Genomic DNA, 19,328 nt, shown 5'->3' on the forward strand with positions numbered 1-19,328 from the left:
ATAGGATACGAAACACTGTCTTGAGATTAATTTCATGTTGTTCTGCTGAAGATGGAAAAAATTATAGTATTGTTGAGGTATGCATCGCAGGATGCTGCAATGGCATCTGGTTTACTGATAAGTAATGTGCCTGAGTCGCAACAGGTGAAGGTAACTGCTGTTGGCTGTTGAAAGACCACATGGTGCAGCAACAAAAGATGATACGAAAACAGTTTGGAGCACTTGGCATCGGGGTCACCATTGTGGATGTAGGTATGACGGGTTAAATGAATACGCTAAGATTCCACGTGTAGAGATAAGCGCTTTAATGATAAGCTTGATATCATTATACATAAATGCACAGTCACTCCAATTCAAATGTTTGCAACAGACTGAAGGTCTGCATGCTGTCTGTTGCAAACCTGAGAGATGGCAGTCCAAAGATAGGTCACTCAACCAATTGCATGCTGCCACAAATATCTGTGTGTTCTTCCTTTTGAGTAGTGTTGAAAACTATGTACATAGGTTCATTTCCTGATTAATGATTAGATCATTGTCCACCAACCAGGTGTTATTGATTGATATGAAAGTGTTTTTCTCAAGTGCTGCAAAGTTGTTGGAAAGATTTAGCACAGTAATATCGTCTGCATACAGTATCTTATTTCAATTTTCATATGTTTCTTAGGATCATAATCTTCCCCTTTTTGTATATAGGTACTATATTAATTAATTTAAGTTGATAAGGAAATATTACTTCTTGGTGTAAGCAGTTGGCAACATCCAACAGTGGTGTGATTAGTTCTGTTGCCACCTGCTTGATTAGGTAGTTTGACACTTAGTCATATCCAACAGACTTTTTCCTCTTGAGCTTTTGTATAACCTTTGTCACATCCTCTTGAGATACCGGTTTCAGGAACATTCAGTGGCTTGGCTTATCTTCCTTGGTTATTGCAGGCATGCTTTAGTCTGTAATGATTCTATTACTCACTTTCGCCCTTTCTATTTCATTTGTTTTCTGTGTATATTTTCTGTTGCCCCTATCTCAGGCTGTTTTCATCTTATTTGTTGATTTTAAAATAATCTCACTAATTTATTTTGCTTTTTCTTGTCTTGTCAAATGTCTGTACTTCTTCTGGTGCTTTTTGTAGGTTTCAGTACTTCCCCCTTTTTCATCACTCTTAAGGCAGCCTTCCATGCTATTATTTCCTTCATTATCCTTTGCTTGTTTTGGAGAATTTTTCTTTTCTTCTTGGGTTTTAGAAATGCTGTATTGAAGTAACATGTTAAGATTTCTTGAAAAGCATTGTATTTTTCATCTGTTCCCTGAGTTTGAAGAATGACTGTCCAAAGCTATTTTTTCAACACACCGTATGTTGATGTTTTGTTGGTTGAAAAGCCTAACATCTCTTTCTACATATTTGCCTTCTTTAGTGAGTTTAGATTTCCATACACTTGACATATTGTTGAAAATAATCAGATGCAGGTGAAATCTCAAGCAGAGGTGCAAAATCGCTATTGAGCGCCTAGTGACACGGTGAGACCACAGCCGGTGCATCACCCGAAACGTGCGCGGCCTCGGCGTGGTTGATGCAAGTCTCCCTTCGACCGGCACAGAGGGGGGCATGTTAAATGATGGACTGCTCTGAGGAGGGGGCAGTCATGCATGTGGACCCCAAAACTGGACAGCCGCGTGGTACATGTTGGGGTGCGGTAGAAACTCGGGCGAGGGGTTTCTGGAATCTCGTGCTGGAGGAGCATTCTGTCGAGTGTAGAATGCCGTAGAAGCGTCTGCACTGATGTTTACATCGCCCGGTGTGGTGTGCTGGCGGAGGTTAGGGCCGTCTGGCCGGTCGAAGCAAACACTGGAGAGACGAACACTCCTTCTGTATTAGTAGCACACGGGGTAAAGCATTGCACTTCACAGTCGAAGGTCTATTCTGCGGTCGCAGCGTCCTGCACTGCCAGAAGAACTAACAGTTGCGACATTGTCTATTGGTGGGAAACCAGTGATACACAGCGAACGAATGCAAGGTATTTTTGCGACTCGGTGTCACCAATGTGGGTATTCTGGCTATAGCGACTAACCACACACAGAAAACTCCAACTGCCTAAGACCAGGCACTTTTATTAAGGTTCATATAAATACACAAAACACAAAGAAAACAATACAGAGAATCATAACACGAACATCATAACCCAACTCTCCTACAACAATCCAAAGAACGAGTCCCAAAGACCATTTACTCTGCACTTCACAGGTGGCAGTTACTGGTGCTCAATGGTCAGCACAAGCATCTCCTCAAATTTTTTTCTTTCTTTTTTTATCTTTTCCCATGTCAATATTTAAATCAACACGTATTACACGACCTTTCATTTTGTTTTTTCTAGTAGGTTGTACTTTTTTTTTCTTTTTTGATGTAAGTATTTATTTTGCCACTTTGTAATTGGTACACACAGGATACTCGGCTCTTTGTGCACAATACCTGTAATTTCAAAATCTTTCTCTTTACTTTGGGTAAATTTTTGTGTGTATCAATTATACTGCAATCATAACTCTTGGCAAATATTGCTACTCCTCCACCCTCACATTTTGATCAGTGGAAATTATTCGCAAGAGCGTAATCTTTCATAGTAACACTACACATTTCAATCTCTTTTAATCCATGTTCACTTATACCATTATGTCTGGTCATGTTCCATTAGTAAGTACTTCTAATTCAAATTTTTTATTGTTCCCATATTGTGCATTTCCATGCAGAATTCTGAGCTTTATTTCTTTCTCCTTATTGATAAGTTCTCAGTTCCTATTTGGTCATCATGTTCACATTTCTTGCTACTAATATTTAACTTCCAATTTTTTTTTTCTTGGCTTGACTGTACCATAAAAAATCACTGGCCTGAAGTTGAGATGCCATCCTTTTTCGTACAGAAGTTCTTGTAGGCACTGTTTGGGGTAGCTTTTCTTTTTGCCTTTTTGTGACTGCTGCTTGCCGTTGCTCATCAGCTTTGTTGGTTTTGTTTTTTGGACATAGTCCCAGTGAAATATGTTGTTATTCTGCAAAGGGTTCTGTGTTTTTAATTTACTGTCTTCTTTTCTATTGAGGATATGTTACAATTCAGCTCAGTCTCATTAGGCCTAGCTATTTGTTTCTGCCCTACATCATTGGGTTTGTCTATTGGATTAATTTGCAGTGACTGTAAAAATACTTGTAGCTAATCAGTTAATTTATGGCAACACAGTATTTTAACTAAGCAAAGCAAGTGAGCCAATATTGGCAGAACTGAGGCATTGTTAGCTGCAGACAGATGAACGGAATGAGTTAAAACAGATGGGGAATCAAAGTGAGGACAGTTGAGTCAGCAACACCTTGCTCACACACACACACACACACACACACACACACACTTGCTTTTCAGCTGTACTGCATATGTGAGTCCATGGCTCATTTCTTCAAAAAGGCCTCTGGGTGTCAACATACTCTAAAATAATTTTATAGCTCCACCCCCTGGTGCCTGTAATTTTCTAGTGAACCAGTACATGAATTGGCAAGCCACAATACATTCATGTAAATGAACTTTTTAAATTGGTACCTTGACTCATTCCATATCCATGTATGTTGTTCTCATTGATGGGATTTATGGAAAAAAGAATGAATGAATGAGTGAGTGAGTGATTATGCAAAGATAAAGAGATCTACAAAGAATAGACTGTTGTGGAGAGTTGCATCAAACCAGTTTTTGGATCGAAGACTACATCAGTGTTATACTACATTCAAAATGTGGATTACATGAAGAGACTTCGTATAAAGGATGAAGATTTGGCTAATAAATTTTGTCTTCCAATATACATGTCTCAAATTTATATTGTGGCAAGTAATATTTACCTATTAGAAATAAGTTTATGCAGGAAATGGAGAGGGGAGGACAAAAACTGGTTTACTGTTTTAGGGCTGATATTTCATTTTCTCTTTAATTTTGCTTTACTGTGACACATGTAAACTAGATTTAGTTAATATACTCTTAGTTTAGTAAACTCTTGAAGGAACTGAGCTGTATTTGATACCAAACATAATCACTCTTTCAGATGACTACAACCGAGTGGTCCTAGATCAACTGGATGATGTTCCAGATTCGGATTACATAAATGCCTCATACATAGATGTGAGTACAGGTACTTAGTATGAAAGAACAAAAATATTTTGTCTAATTATTGTGTTATAAGCATCATTTGTTGTACGTATCAGTTTCAATGCACAGGGAAATAATGGCTGTTGCCAAATGGAAAAAAAACTGGTGGCTGTGCCTGATCATTCTGCTGCAGGCGATATTTTTTTGGCAAAGATGCCACCTCCATCCTCATTACATCATCCCCAAGCCAAAACTACCTCTGGTACATTGTCTTCCCCTTTTCCCTGATTTTAGTTGTAGCATCATATATTTTTTTGTCTATTATTGACACTGGACAAAGTCTTCTGCACAATTTCTTAATTTACTGGTAGAGGGTGAAGACTGAGTAGTTTCACAAAGGAAATAAAATCTGCTTATTTTCATTCATATATTCTAGCCTTTTTTTAAAAATCTTTGTGGAGTATCAAGATTGCATGTTGATTTCCACAGTATGGGATATTTTTAGTGCTATTCATTCACTGGCACCTGGACGCTTATCATCTGTTGTCTCAAAATTATGCCAATGTAATGTCTGGGATTAAGAAATGAAATTGTTACAGAGTGAGAATATTCCATTCTAGAGGAGATACGGTGTTTATTGTGAAAACCCAAAATAACATTTGTCAAATGTCTTCAGCGTCATTTTTAATTGATCTGCTTCTACACCCATATCCTGCAATCAATTTTGAAGTGTGTGGCAGAGGGATTGGATTGAACTGAGTTGGGTGAAGAGACCAAACAGTGAGGTCATCGGTCTCATTGGATTAGGGAAGGGTGGGGAAGGAAGTCAGCCATGCCCTGTCAAAGGAACCATCCCGGCATTTGCCTATAGCATGTGGCAGAGGGTACTTTCTCATTATATCATGTATTAGGTTTTCTTCTTAGTCAGTTCATCTGACAAGGATGGAAAGCTTGAATGCCTCTGCCCACACAGCAGTTAGGCAGGTCTATATGCTGTCTTTTGGAGTGATATTTTGGGGGCTATAGTGTATTTCTAGATTCCTCATGTAATACTGTTTCTCAGTCCTTTTTGAATGGGATTTTGTGGGATAGTTGGTGTTTAACTTAAAGTGTCTGACATTTCAAGTTTTTCAGAATTTCCATATTGCTTACCCATTAGTCAAACAAACCTGTGACCATTTGTGCTGCTCTTCTTTCTGCATGTTCACTATTGCCTGTTAGTCCTACTTTAATGGCCCCACACACTGGAACAATATTTTATGACAGGTTAACGTGTGTCTTTTGTAAACAATTGCATTTGTAGAGTTCCTACATTGTCCCTGTACCCTACAAATGAAATGAAGTCTGCCATATGACCATGGTAATCATTTGTCAGTCATAGTGGAATCCTGCACTGTACTGAGCGATTTTGGCATGCAGGAAGTGGATGTAGTACAACTCATATCTTCCATCATGATAAAAGTGGTATGATGAATTTGTCATAAATGTCAGTATTGCAGTAGTTTTTTTATATTCATTTCTAATACATTTTAGCCTATAATCATTTTAAATAAAAGTAGTCTCTCAATTTATGTAAATCATATTCATCTGTTGATTTAGGTCTGGACATAGCTAAATGCTTTTGTAGTTGATGTCTCACACGTACGAATCAAAGAATAGTACTCATTTAACCAGTACCAGTACTTAATGTTTGTATGTGTAAATAAATTCCGCAAAACTTAGTTTGCATTTTGTACCACTATAATGAGGCTAGGTAGCTCTGTTGGCAGTTGCTACACTGTGAATCCAAAGTCTGTAGTTCAACCCCCAGGTGAACTTAGGTTGTGGTTTTTTTTTCACTCATTGTTATTTCACCTTTGGCAATGATTTGTCAAAACTGAAAATTACAACAGTTTGCACTTTGGATAAGAGCGCATAGTGAACTGTGCCACTCCCATTCCCCCTTCCCCCCCCCCCCCCCACCCCCCCACCCTCCAGGTATCTGGCTGGCTAAATCAGTTAGAAGATCAAAGAAAGATTAAAGCAAACCTCTTCTGATAAGATTATGCCTGAGATAGCAATGTAGTGTTCACACCAACCTCTATTTTGCCTATGAGGATAGCTATAACTTTCATTACCAATGGGAAGCTGTGCATCATAGGTGTATAGTGCATATTTTGTGTATTTAAATTTCAGTAATGACGCCCAACACTTGTAGTATTTTTGCAAGTTTGTCTTAGGGTACTTCCCTTATAATTTGGTGTGCACTTCCTTATTCTACTTATATTGCCAATGATTTAAAGTAAACCTCCATATAAAGCAGATCTGTTGATATTAATTATTATTTGAAACTGTCTCTTCTATATCTTGACGGACTTTGGACACTAAAAATATATTCCATGCTAAAAAGATGTGTTCTTTATATCTTATCCTGAAATTCAGCATCCATGCCATATCCTTAAACTGTCTTAACAGTTCTTGGATACCAAGCATAGTGGAGCAGTAGTTAACGTACCAAGCTCAACCTTTGGAGGAGTGTGGTTCAAATCCCTGTCTGGCCATATTTTTCTTTTTTCTTTCTTTGTTTTTCTTTTTTGAAGATTGAATAATGTAAATTCTGGGATGGTTCCCTTTGAAAAGGATGTAATAGATTCCCTTCCCACCCATTGTCCTATCTGAATTTGTGCTCCATCTCTTATGATCTCTTTATTGACAGGATGTTAAAACATAAGCATCCTTCCTTCCTGTTCCTGTGCCACATTTCACAAACTACAAAAGAAACTTGCCCTTCATGATGCACTTCCACTCCAAACATAAAAGTTCTACCACATCCCCCTCCAAAATTATGATCATTTGTTATTGTGCCCGTTATTGAAAATATCCTTCCCTTATGTCGCTCCCAACATTGCATCTCCATTCATTGGTATTATCCTACTTATCTATCCTTTGTAATCTTGTGGTTAATCTGTATACTGTCCCAGCTTGTAACACTGCTCCCCATAGGTCATAACACAGCAAACTACTTTCGATTAGATTTTCACCACTATCTCTTACTCCATCAAAATCAGGGAAACTTAAGGGAACAGTCATGTTGTCCACCAGGTCTACTGTAACTATTGTGCAGAAATCTGTGTGGACATGAAAACCATCTAGTGTCCACTGATCGTAGAAATAAACAACTCGGTTGCAACAAACCCTGCTCATTACAATTTGGTACCAAAGCTGCTTTATAACTTGCGTCACCTATGCCCATAGCTCCTCCTCCCCCTTGTGTCTAATGATCACGTTTTTGAGGAAATGCTAAACCTTAATTCTTGTTTTGAAGGTAATGATATCTTGGAACCACTCATATGACAATGGCTCATTCAGCAGGTTCAGTACATACAGCAGTTCTACTGTCTGATTCCTCAATCTCTCCTTTTGTCCCTGTTATCCTACCTCTGCTTCTAGTCCTCCATCCTTCTATTTCTGTTCCAGTTTCATTACTTTTTGTTGCTGGTTTCATTTCTCCTTTATAAATCTGTTTATCCAATGAGTGTAACATACCGATGATCTCCTATGTGTTATATCTGCTGCATGCCTCCAATAAAAAGTTGTTGTTTAAAAATTTTCATACAATTCAACATCAGCTCAGACAAATAAGAACCTGTTACACAGATGACATATTATTGCTACATAGGTCACAAAGTTCTGTGTTACATGTAAATTTTCTACTATGAAGTGATGTTGATGATATCTCTTACTTATTTCTTGATTTTATTCTTTTGTTGCAGAGCTTGCTCAAACCAAATGCATACATAGTGTGTCAAGGTCCAACAGAGGTGACAGTGACTGACTTCTGGCGGATGGTGTGGCAGGAAAATGCCTGCTGCATAGTTATGCTCACAAAAACATTTGACTTCATTCGAGTAAGTGAGAGAGTAGCCTTAAGCAGCTCCTTGTGCTGTAAAGTAAGGGAGATGTCAGGACATTAGGCCTAAGACGTGAGTGTTTTGTGACAGTGGCAACTTCACTGAAAAGTTATTGGGGCCTTAAATGCACAGTTTTTTTTCAGTGATTTGAGAAAATATAATTCTCTTCATGTGGTTATTTACCTTTTTTGTCTGTGTTTTAAACTAGAAATGATATGCACATATAAAAATAAATGGAAATGTCGTGTGGCTAGGGCCTCCCGTCGGGTATATAGATTTTTGTGAATGTTTTTTTCGTAGCTGTGATTTTTGTCACTTAATTGATTGATTGCTTTATTAATCTATGAAACAGACCATGTCATATGGATTTCGTTATGTAAAACATTGGAATTTTTATGGCTTAAGATTAATTGCTCATACAGGAATTGGCAATGATTTTTTTTTTTAATCTAATTACTTTTTTTTTTTTTACAGTCTTTGTTAATTAGTGTTTCTATGTACACATTATAAACAGTGCTTCTTCTAATAGCTAACCTGTTTTTAATTTTAGTACTCCATTGACATGTAAAGACTTTTATTTTGTAAATGATCTTTCAGTTTTGTTTTGAAAGAGTAGATAGTATCTATGTCCTTTATTATAGCATTGTATGCTGAGCTTTAACTTTGTTTTTTTTTATGTTCAGATGCAAATTGTAACTGTTTATGGTTTCAGAATCATGTACTAAGCCATTTTTAACATAGTGGTCAATATTTTTTTTGGAATACATAACACTCTGAAAATTATATTCACAAGGCACGGTTAATATTTCCAGCATTTTAAAATGTTTGAGGCAGTGATCTGTTTTTCCAGTTTTGGTCATTATATCTATTGCTCTTTTTTGCAGTCTGTACAGCCTGAATATTTATTGTAGTCACTCCCCAAAAAATTATGCCACAGCTAAAAACTGAATGAATATAAGCAAGATACGCTGACCTGATACATGAAATATCGTATATTGATGTAAAAATTCGAAGGGCATAGCGTGCTGGAGGGATTCTATTACGAAGTATTTTTACATGTTCTTCCCACAGTCAAATGCATTCCCACAAATTTTATGATTTCCACACATTGTATAACTTCATTATTTATTTTCAGGTTGTTGTAATCTGGCTTTTGTTTCTGTAAAAGTTTGTAGTGCTTACTTTCTTTAATTAAGAGTGACTTTATCATTTATTGCCCATTCGTATATGCTGCTAAATGTTTCTTCAACTTTCTATCTTAGTGCTTCTAGTGATTTGGCAGTGATCTGTACATTTGTGTCATCTGTGAACAATATTATTTATCCATGCTCCACACTTTGTGGGAAATCATTTATGTAAATTAGGAACAGTACTGGACCCAGCACACTACCTTGCGGTATCCCTATATTTATATATTTGGGGTCAGAAGAATGTTTTTCAGTATATTTGGAGCTACTTGATGTATGTGTAATCTCAGTGATCTACACTCTGTTATCTAGATATGACTGAAATCACTTGTCCAACCCCCCCCTCCCCCCCAACCTTTATTCCCAGTTCATCTAGCATATTTAATAGTATTTTGTGATCAACTGTGTCGAAAACTTTATTTAGATCAAGGAATAATCCCCTTATCCCCTGATTGGAAACTGAACTGGTCAGTGGAAAGGAAGTTGTATTTATATCATAAGTCTATCTTTTACCGTGCTTTCTATTATTTTTTCAGAGCAAGAGATTGGTGAGAGAGGCCTATAATTTTCTATATTTTCAGTGTCATATTTTTTGAAGGGAGGCAGTAATTTAGCATATTTTAAGTAGTAAAGGAAGAAGGATTTATTTATAATGAGAGACCCGAGTTTCTTCTGGCATACACAATTTTCAAACAACTTATGGGAATTCAGCCAGATAGTATTAACAGCAACCGCCAATATTTCAGCGAGAGCACACCTTGCCATTTTCAAGGCAAACTGCAACGGACTGGCGATATACAAGCAAATTTAAAACCTCGGTTCTCGGACTAATGCAGAAAAGATGAAACACACACACACACACACACACACACACACACACACACACACACACACACACACTGAATACTGGTGCCACCAAAGATCACCAAAGTTGGAGATATAGATAATGAGACTATGAACTAGCAGGTGAGACTCTGTTCCTCTGTTTTTTGACTAAGGAAAGAGCAGGATTCCAAACAGAGTTTAAACAAAAACCTCCATCCCTGTTTACAAGGTTGCTCGCTAATTTAATCTCAACTGCCTCCTTAATAACACTGTCCCAATAGCTGGACGTGCATGCCAATATCTCAGTGCTGTTGTATAACATAGGGTGACCAGTATCCAACCTATGTTTGGCAAAAGCAGATCTACTTGGGTACTGTAATTTTGTGTGCCTTTTATGCTCAGTACATCGGTCCTCCACAGTCCTGGTAGTTTGACCAGTATATGCCATGCCAAAGCTACAAGGAATGCAATATACACCTGCCTTATGCAAACAAAGATCATCCTTAATGGAACCCAAAACCACTCTAATCTTAGATGGAGGTTGGAAAATGCATTTCACATCATATTTCCTTAAAATAAGACCGATCTTAGAAGTGCTTCCTTCATAAGGCAAGAATGTGTCAGAATCAGCATCATCATCAATCACCTAATGCACAGTTGGTCGATAGTGCAATGCACGTTCTGTCTGTCTTTCACTATAACCATTTTGAGGAAATGTAGTTTCAAGATGGGACAGCTCAGCTGGCAAAGTCTCAGTGTTGGAAATGACATGTGCCCTGTGTACCAAGGTACGATGTACCCCTTCACGCTGAGCCGGATGGTGACAACTATTAGCCAGTAAAAACAAGTCAGTGTGAGTACGTTTCCTGTAAACTGCATGTCCCAATGATCCATCATCCTTCCTCCTAACCAAAATGTCAAGAAAGGGAAGGCAACCATCCTCTTCCACCTCCATCGTAAAACAACTGTTCAGGTGGATCGAGTTCAGATGTTCTAGAAAGGCATTCAAATTCTCCCTACCATGAGGCCAAACAACAAAGGCATCATCCACATTCTGAAGAAACAGGTAGGTTTCAAAGGTTATGATTCCAATGCACTTTCCTCAAAGACTCCCATAAACAAATTTGCAATGACAGGAGACAATGGACTACCCATTGCAACTCCACCTGTCTGTTCGTAATACTGGTCATTGAATAAAACGTAGGTGATTGTCAACACATGCCAAAAGAGATTAGTTAATTCGGCACCAAACCTAACCTCAATTAATTGCAATGAATCAGACAGAGGAACACGAGTGGAGAGAGAGACCACATCAAAACTTACTAAAATATCAGATTCATTCAACCACAGTCACTCCAAAAACATAAGAAATTAGCTGAGTTCCTGATATTATGAATACACGAACCAACTTGTGGACTCAACAGAGAAGCAAGATGCTTGGCTACACAATATGTTGGTGCACTGATATTACTCACTACAGGTTGGAAAGGAACCCCTTCCTTATGTACCTTTGGAAGGCCATATAATCTAGGGGGAGCAGCACTATAGGTGTTAAGACTCTTGATAGCGTCCTGCGACAAACCACTTTCCTTCAGGAGGCTGTTGGTCTTTCTCTCAACAGTTTTTGTGGGGTCAGCATCGATTCTGCAATACGCCGAGTCAGATAATAAATGTTGCATCTTTTGTACATAATCCTGTTTGTTTAAAACAACAGCGGCATTGCCCTTGTCCGCAGGTGAAATAACAATGTCAGGATTAACTTTGAGTGAACATAAAGCAGCCCTCTCTGCTGCTGTTACATTACTCTTCGGTGGACGAGCCCTAGTTTACACATGGCATGCATCCCTCCTAACCTCCTCTGCAGCGTCAGGAGGAAGTTTGCAAACTGCCTGTTCAACTGAACTAATAAAATCACTACCGGCAAACTCTTTGGTGTGGGTGCAAAATTTAAACCCTTCCCAAGCACGGATAAGGTTGTGTCGTCAAAAGATTTCTCTGTGAGATTTATCACAGAACATCGACATATAACATCAGATTCCGAGTGATGAAAATGCTCAAACTTTTCCAAATGCCAGGTAGTGACAGAATTGTATTGCCAGTCTGCTTGAGTCGATGAGGCACTGTCCAACCAATCTCAATGTTGGGACATGATTTTCATCACAACACCTCAGTAAGCACATTGCAGTCTAACTTGACAGCTATGAAATTTATCCAACTTTTGAAAACACCGATACATTTCCTCCCCATAAGTAAACAATGTGAGACCTGAGTTTCTCCTGGCATATACAATTTTCAAACAACTTTTACGGGAATTCAGCCAGGTAGTATTAACAGCAACCGCCAATATTTCGGCGGGAGCACACTCCCGCCATTTTCGAGGCATATTGCAACAGACAAGCAATGTACAGGCAAATTTAAAACCTCAGTTCTTGGTCTAATGCAGGAAAAATCTCACACACACACACACACACACACACACACACACACACACACACACACACACACTCTGAACACTAGTGCCACCAAAGATGACCAAAGTCAGAGATATCGATAGTGAGACTATGAACTAGCAGGTGAGGTAACATTGCCTCTGTCAGCTAATGCTGATGGTAGGCTCTCTATACAGTTCTTAATCAGACAAATTGGTACTTCATCCAAACCTGCTGAAATTTTGTTTTTCTGTATGTGAATTGCTTTATAGACTTCCTCCTTTATGGTGGGCAGTAGTACCATTGAACATGTTATACATTTGTTTAGCTTTTTGAGATAAAGGGCTGTTCAGAGTTTTTCCTGTAATTTTGTAACTATGCTGCTAAAATAGTCCTTTATATGGCTTGCCATATCTTTTGCCTCTTTTATTCAATTCTCTTTGTATTTGATTTTTATGTTTAATTTATTCATCTTTCTGGTACCTGTTTCCTGCTTACAATCTTTTATACTGCCTTGTTTTTGTTTTCAGTAGTGAGTATCTGTTTGGAATTATGAGCTTTCTTTGCTGCAAGCATCACTTTCCTGTATGTTTGCCTATACCATTTATAAAAATGTGAGAAAGATGGATTAGGTTGGCTGTTTTTAATGGAACTGAATACTGCAGTGTTTGAGATGATTTCTTGTTGCCTTTCGTTGCCCATTGGTTTTGTTCTACTGCAGATAGTGGACATAATACTTTAGGCAAACTCCCTTCAATTTTTAGTTTGAACAGAGTCATGAAGTTTTTGAATTTTTCACTTGCATGTACTTCTGTGTATACTGCTTCCTATGTTTGAGCTGCTATTTGTTTGATCTGTTATTCTTGTTGCACTATTAGCCATTGACACTAATTTGAAACACCGAGTTATGCATAAGGAAATGTTACAGGTAGAATCAGGATATTTAAGTCAAATGGAAAATCCAGAATGGAATGTAACAATATTGTGGAAAGGAAAGTTGTTACTCACCATATAGCAGAGATGCTGAGTCGCAGATAGGCACAACGAAAAGAGTCGCAAATAAACTTTTGACCAATATGGCCTTCGTCAAAAATACACACACACACACACACACACACACACACACACACACACACACACACACACACACACACACATATATGCTTGTTCACGCAAACGCAACTCACATACACATGAATGCAGTCTCTAGCAGTTGAAGCCACACTATGTGGCTTCAGTTGCCAGAGACTGCGGTCGTGTGTGTGTGTGTGTGTGTGTGTGTGTGTGTGTGTGTGTGTGTGTGTTTTGTCTATTTTTGATGAAGGCCATACTGGCTGAAAGCTTATTTGTGACAGTCTTTTCGTTGTGCCTATCTGCAACTCAGCATCTCTGCTGTGTGGTGAGAAGCAAATTGTTATATTTGAGACTCCATGTACGAGGATGTTGCCCTTTGGAGTTGATATCATATGAAGAACTTGATTTAGTTTATATAAAACGATATTCATATCTCTGGTAGAGATCTGTATAAACATAAAATAGTTAATTTTTTACCCTTGTCTTGGTCCCTTAATTCTCTTGCAGTTAACTCAAAATGTTTCTCGTCACTGATTGCACATAGATTACTTCTAATATTATATGGATAATTTTGTTTCACATAGGTACAACAACCTCCACACTTTATAGATATTCCACTCATGTTATCTAAAGCTTCAAGACATCAACATGAACACAAAAAAGAAAGAAAACATCCTAGTTTCAATATGAATCATTTTTCATATTGGAGTACAAATGTGTATTTTCTTTCTTTTTTTGTCTGCTTGTCGATGACTCAATGCTTCTACTTTCTGGTGAGTGGTATCCTTTACTCCTAAAATATTTACATTCTGTCAGAACTTTTCTGCCATAATCACCCTATACCTTTTTTTTTATTTTGAACATAACAATCTTTATATGTCTGTTTCAACTGAAGTCACAGTTTATGTAATTGTTTTTAGAGTCCCTTAATTTTCATCTAGTGCCTCTTCTGCCATTAATTATTTGATCAATAATTCAGACTTCTTACATCAGATAAATACCAACAGTGATGAAGATAACATAATAAACTTTCTAGAACAGAGCACCCATAACTCATTGATCACTGCATCAAGTAATTTTCCATTAGTAGTACAGTGAAGGAATTTGTGAGAGATGAATCACTGAATTTTTATTAATGCCATTGTCAAACATAGGTACTGCAGAATGAAATAATTATTTGACCTTCAACAAAGAAAAAATATCAGAAACCAGTTTGTTGCAGGAAGTGAGTAAGATTTCCAATGCAATTGATGTATTGAGGCATGTAGTACTTTAGGTGATGTCTTGAGGAGTTGTGATCTGTATATAAAAGGCAACTGACTGATTCACTCACTGTCTCATTATTGGTTCAAATGGCTCTGAGCACTATGGGACTTAACAGCTGAGGTCATCAGTCCCCTAGAACTTAGAAGTACTTAAACCTAACTAACCTAAGGACATCACACACATCCATGCCCGAGGCAGGGTTCGAACCTGCGACCGTAGCGGTTCCAGACTGAAGGGCCTAGAACTGCTCGGCCACACCAGCCGGCTGTCTCATCATTGCCCATCCCAAACCACTAAGAACAGAAACTTGAAATTTACAGAGAGGGATGATCTTACATTGTAGATGTAATTTAAAAAGGGATTTTTTCAGTTTCATCCCTAAGGGTGTGAAATAGGGGATGAAAGGTTTTTGAAAATATATCACTATTAAGGTAATTTTGAGGCATGTCCTACAAAAATTGGTATTTGGTTTCTTGGTGAAAAATAAACAAATACATGTTACAGCATTTTCATAAATTTGATCACAAATGGGCTGAAATAGTTGGTGAAAGTTGTTTTTGAAAATAAATCATTATTAAAGAAATTGTAAGGGTTTTTTAAAGCCACATGTATGAAAATTGGCATTCGACTTCTCAGTTCCAACTGAAAAAAAAAATGAATTTTAGTGTTTCTGGAAATTCAGCCACTAAGGGAGTGAAATAGGGGACGAAATGTTTTATGAAAATATGTCTCTGTGTTGCTAGGGAACATTTGTTGTGAACGAGGGGGGGGGGGGAGACAGAGACAGAGAGAGAGAGAGAGAGAGAGAGAGAGAGAGAGAGAGAGAGAGAGAGAGAGAGAATATGAGTTAAGAGATGAAAGTTTCTATGGAAGTATCATTACATGAAAGCAAAAAGCATGATTAACAGAAGCCTGGGTCTCCAGTCTCCAGAACTGCTCTCTGGTCATAAATACATGCAGAAAAGACCATGCCTCTATGGCATTAATTAATGTGAAAAGTTTAAAAGCCGTTGCAATTTATGAACAACTTAAAAATTTGATTAAAGAAAAACAAAATATGTGCTGACCATACAGTCTGCGTGAGCGAAGCAGTAGGCACTAAGCTGGTCATCAATAATAAGTAAAACGGAAAAATTGTAATCCTCAGTGACTGGACTTACAAAGTACTGGAGAAGGTTGCTGTAAAGGAGCAAAGACTTAATGTGACAAAAGTGATGTCAGATGTTGTACAATATATTGAACAAACTGTTTATGCAATCACAGCTCCACTCTGATTACTGAAACTGGACAGCCAAACCAAAAGGACAATCTTGATACCTATAATTATTCCAGAGACAGCATTAATATGATGTAAATGATGCCAAGACCATAGAACATGATGTGACAAAGATATACCAGGTGTACCGGTATGAAATGAGCGTTAAGATACAACTGTGTTGATAGGGAACATTTGTTGTGAACGAGCCTTAATGTTTTGTTTGTTTTGTTGGTATGACATCTGTCAAAGATATTTAGTATACATCAAGTCATTGAACAAACAACATCATATGTTTCCATCGTGTTAATAATGTCAAATTTTGTACCAGAAAGTGATGATTTGCGGAAAGCATTAATTTTTTGTTTTCATTTGAAAAAAAGTGCTGCAGAGTCGCATCGAATGCTTGTCGAGGCATATGGTGATCATGCTCTATCAGAAGCAACATGCAAAAGATGGTTTCAATGGTTCAGAAATAATGATTTTGATGTAAGAAATGAAGAACGTGGAAGGCCACCAAAAAAGTTCAAAGATGCCAAATTGCAAGCAATATTGGATGAAGATGATACTTTGAGTCAGAATCAAATGGCAGCAATGCTAAGTGTTGCACAGCAAACAATTTCTAACCATTTGAAAGCTATGGGAAAGATCGCATTCCTCAAGGTCCTCCATAAGCCAATTGGCCACAACAGCTTCCCATTGCCACTCCATCAGTCTGTTCATAGTACCGATCATTGAACAAAAAGTAAGTGGAAGTCAGCACATGTCAAAACAAATTTGTTAACTCGACACCAAACTTAACCTCAATTAGCTGCAATGAATCAGAGAGAGGAACGCGAGTGAAAAGAGAAACCACCTCAAAACTGACTAAAATATCAGAGTCATTCAAATGCAATCCCTGCAATCGATGTAAGAAATCTGCAGAGTTCTTATGAGGTGTTCACATCTACCTACTAGTTGTTGTTGTTGTTGTTGTTGTGGTCTTCAGTCCTGAGACTGGTTTGATGCAGCTCTCCATGCTACTCTATCCTGTGCAAGCTTCTTTGTCTCCCAGTACCTACTGCAACCTACATCCTTCTGAATCTGCTTAGTGTATTCACCTCTTGGTCTCCCTCTACGATTTTTACCCTCCACGCTGCCCTCCAGTACTAAATTGGTGATCCCTTGATGCCTCAGAACATGTCCTACCAACCGATCCCTTCTGCTGGTCAAGTTGTGCCACAAACTTCTCTTCTCCCCAATCCTATTCAATACTTCCTCATTAGTTATGTGATCTACCCATCTAATCTTCAGCATTCTTCTGTAGCACCACATTTCGAAAGCTTCTATTCTCTTCTTGTCCAAACTATTTATCGTCCATGTTTCACTTCCATACATGGCTACACTCCATACAAATACTTTCAGAAACGACTTCCTGACACTTAAATCTATACTCGATGTTAACAAATTTCTCTTCTTCAGAAACGCTTTCCTTGCCATTGCCAGTCTACATTTTATATCCTCTCTACTTCAACCATCATCAGTTATTTTGCTCCCCAAATAGCAAAACTCCTTTACTACTTTAAGTGTCTCATTTCCTAATCTAATTCCCTCAGCATCACCCGACTTAATTCGACTACATTCCATTATCCTCGTTTTGCTTTTGTTGATGTTCATCTTATATCCTCCTTTCAAGATACTGTCCATTCCGTTCAACTGCTCTTCCAAGTCCTTTGCTGTCTCTGACAGAATTACAATGTCATCGGCGAACCTCAAAGTTTTTATTTCTTCTCCATGGATTTTAATACCTACTCCGAATTTTTCTTTCGTTTCCTTTACTGCTTGCTCAATATACAGATTGAACAACATCGGGGAGAGGCTACAACCCTGTCTTACTCCCTTCCCAACCACTGCTTCCCTTTCATGTCCCTCGACTCTTATAATTGCCATCTGGTTTCTGTACAAATTGTAAATAGCCTTTCGCTCCCTGTATTTTACCCCTGCCACCTTTAGAATTTGAAAGAGAGTATTCCAGTCAACATTGTAAAAAGCTTTCTCTAAGTCTACAAATGCTAGAAACGTAGGTTTGCCTTTCCTTAATCTTTCTGCTAAGATAAGTCGTAAGGTCAGTATTGCCTCACGTGTTCCAGTGTTTCTACGGAATCCAAACTGATCTTCCCCGAGGTTGGCTTCTACTAGTTTTTCCATTCGTCTGTAAAGAATTCGTGTTAGTATTTTGCAGCTGTGACTTATTAAACTGATAGTTCGGTAATTTTCACATCTGTCAACACCTGCTTTCTTTGGGATTGGAATTATTATTTTCTTCTTGAAGTCTGAGGGTATTTCGCTTGTTTCATACATCTTGCTCACCAGATGGTAGAGTTTTGTCAGGACTGGCTCTCCCAGGGCCGTCAGAAGTTCCAATTGAATGTTGTCTACTCCGTGGGCCTTGTTTCGACTCAGGTCTTTCAGTGCTCTGTCAAACTCTTCACGCAGTATTATTCTTATTCCCATTTCATATTCATCTACGTCCTCTTCCATTCCCATAATATTGTCCTCAAGTACATCGCCCTTGTATAGACCCTCTATATACTCCTTCCACCTTTCTGCTTTCCCTTCTTTGCTTAGAACTGGGTTTCCACCTGAGCTCTTGATATTCATACAAGTCGTTCTCTTATCTCCAAAGGTCTCTTTAATTTTCCTGTAGGCAGTATCTATCTTACCCCTAGTGAGATAAGCCTCTACATCCTTACATTTGTTCTCTAGCCATCCGTGCTTAGCCATTTTGCATTTCCTGTCGATCTCATTTTTGAGACGTTTGTATTCCTTTTTGCCTGCTTCATTTACTGCATTTTTATATTTTCTCCTTTCATCAATTAAATTCAATATTTCTTCTGTTACCCAAGGATTTCTACTAGCCCTCGTCTTTTTACCTACTTGATCCTCTGCTGCCTTCACTACTTCATCCCTCAAAGCTACCCATTCTTCTTCTACTGTATTTCTTTCCACCATTCCTGTCAATTGTTTCCTTATGCTCTCCCTGAAACTCTGTACAATCTCTGGTTCTTTCAGTTTATCCAGGTCCCATCTCCTTAAATTCCCACCTTTTTGCAGTTTCTTCAGTTTTAATGTACAGGTCATAACCAATAGATTGTGGTCACAGTCCACATCTGCCCCTGGAAATGTCTTACAATTTAAAACCTGGTTCCTAAATCTCTGTCTTACCATTATATAATCGATCTTATACCTTTTAGTATCTCCAGGGTTCTTCCATGTATACAATCTTCTTTCATGATTCTTAAACCAAGTGTTAGCT

The 19,328-nt window shown here is 38.1% G+C and overlaps 1 protein-coding gene across 1 annotated transcript in view; it reads left to right on the plus strand.

Moving 5' to 3' along the window:
• Window positions 1–19,328, plus strand: part of LOC124615859 (receptor-type tyrosine-protein phosphatase kappa) — a 722,136-nt gene that overhangs the window by 459,659 nt on the left and 243,149 nt on the right. The window contains exons 3-4 of the mRNA XM_047144018.1: window positions 4,064–4,140; window positions 7,860–7,994. Coding sequence (XP_046999974.1) covers window positions 4,064–4,140; window positions 7,860–7,994 — 212 coding nt within the window. The remainder of the gene's footprint in view (window positions 1–4,063; window positions 4,141–7,859; window positions 7,995–19,328) is intronic.

The sequence above is a fragment of the Schistocerca americana genome, chromosome 5, assembly GCF_021461395.2.
Source record: "Schistocerca americana isolate TAMUIC-IGC-003095 chromosome 5, iqSchAmer2.1, whole genome shotgun sequence".
Taxonomy (NCBI): domain Eukaryota; kingdom Metazoa; phylum Arthropoda; class Insecta; order Orthoptera; family Acrididae; genus Schistocerca; species Schistocerca americana.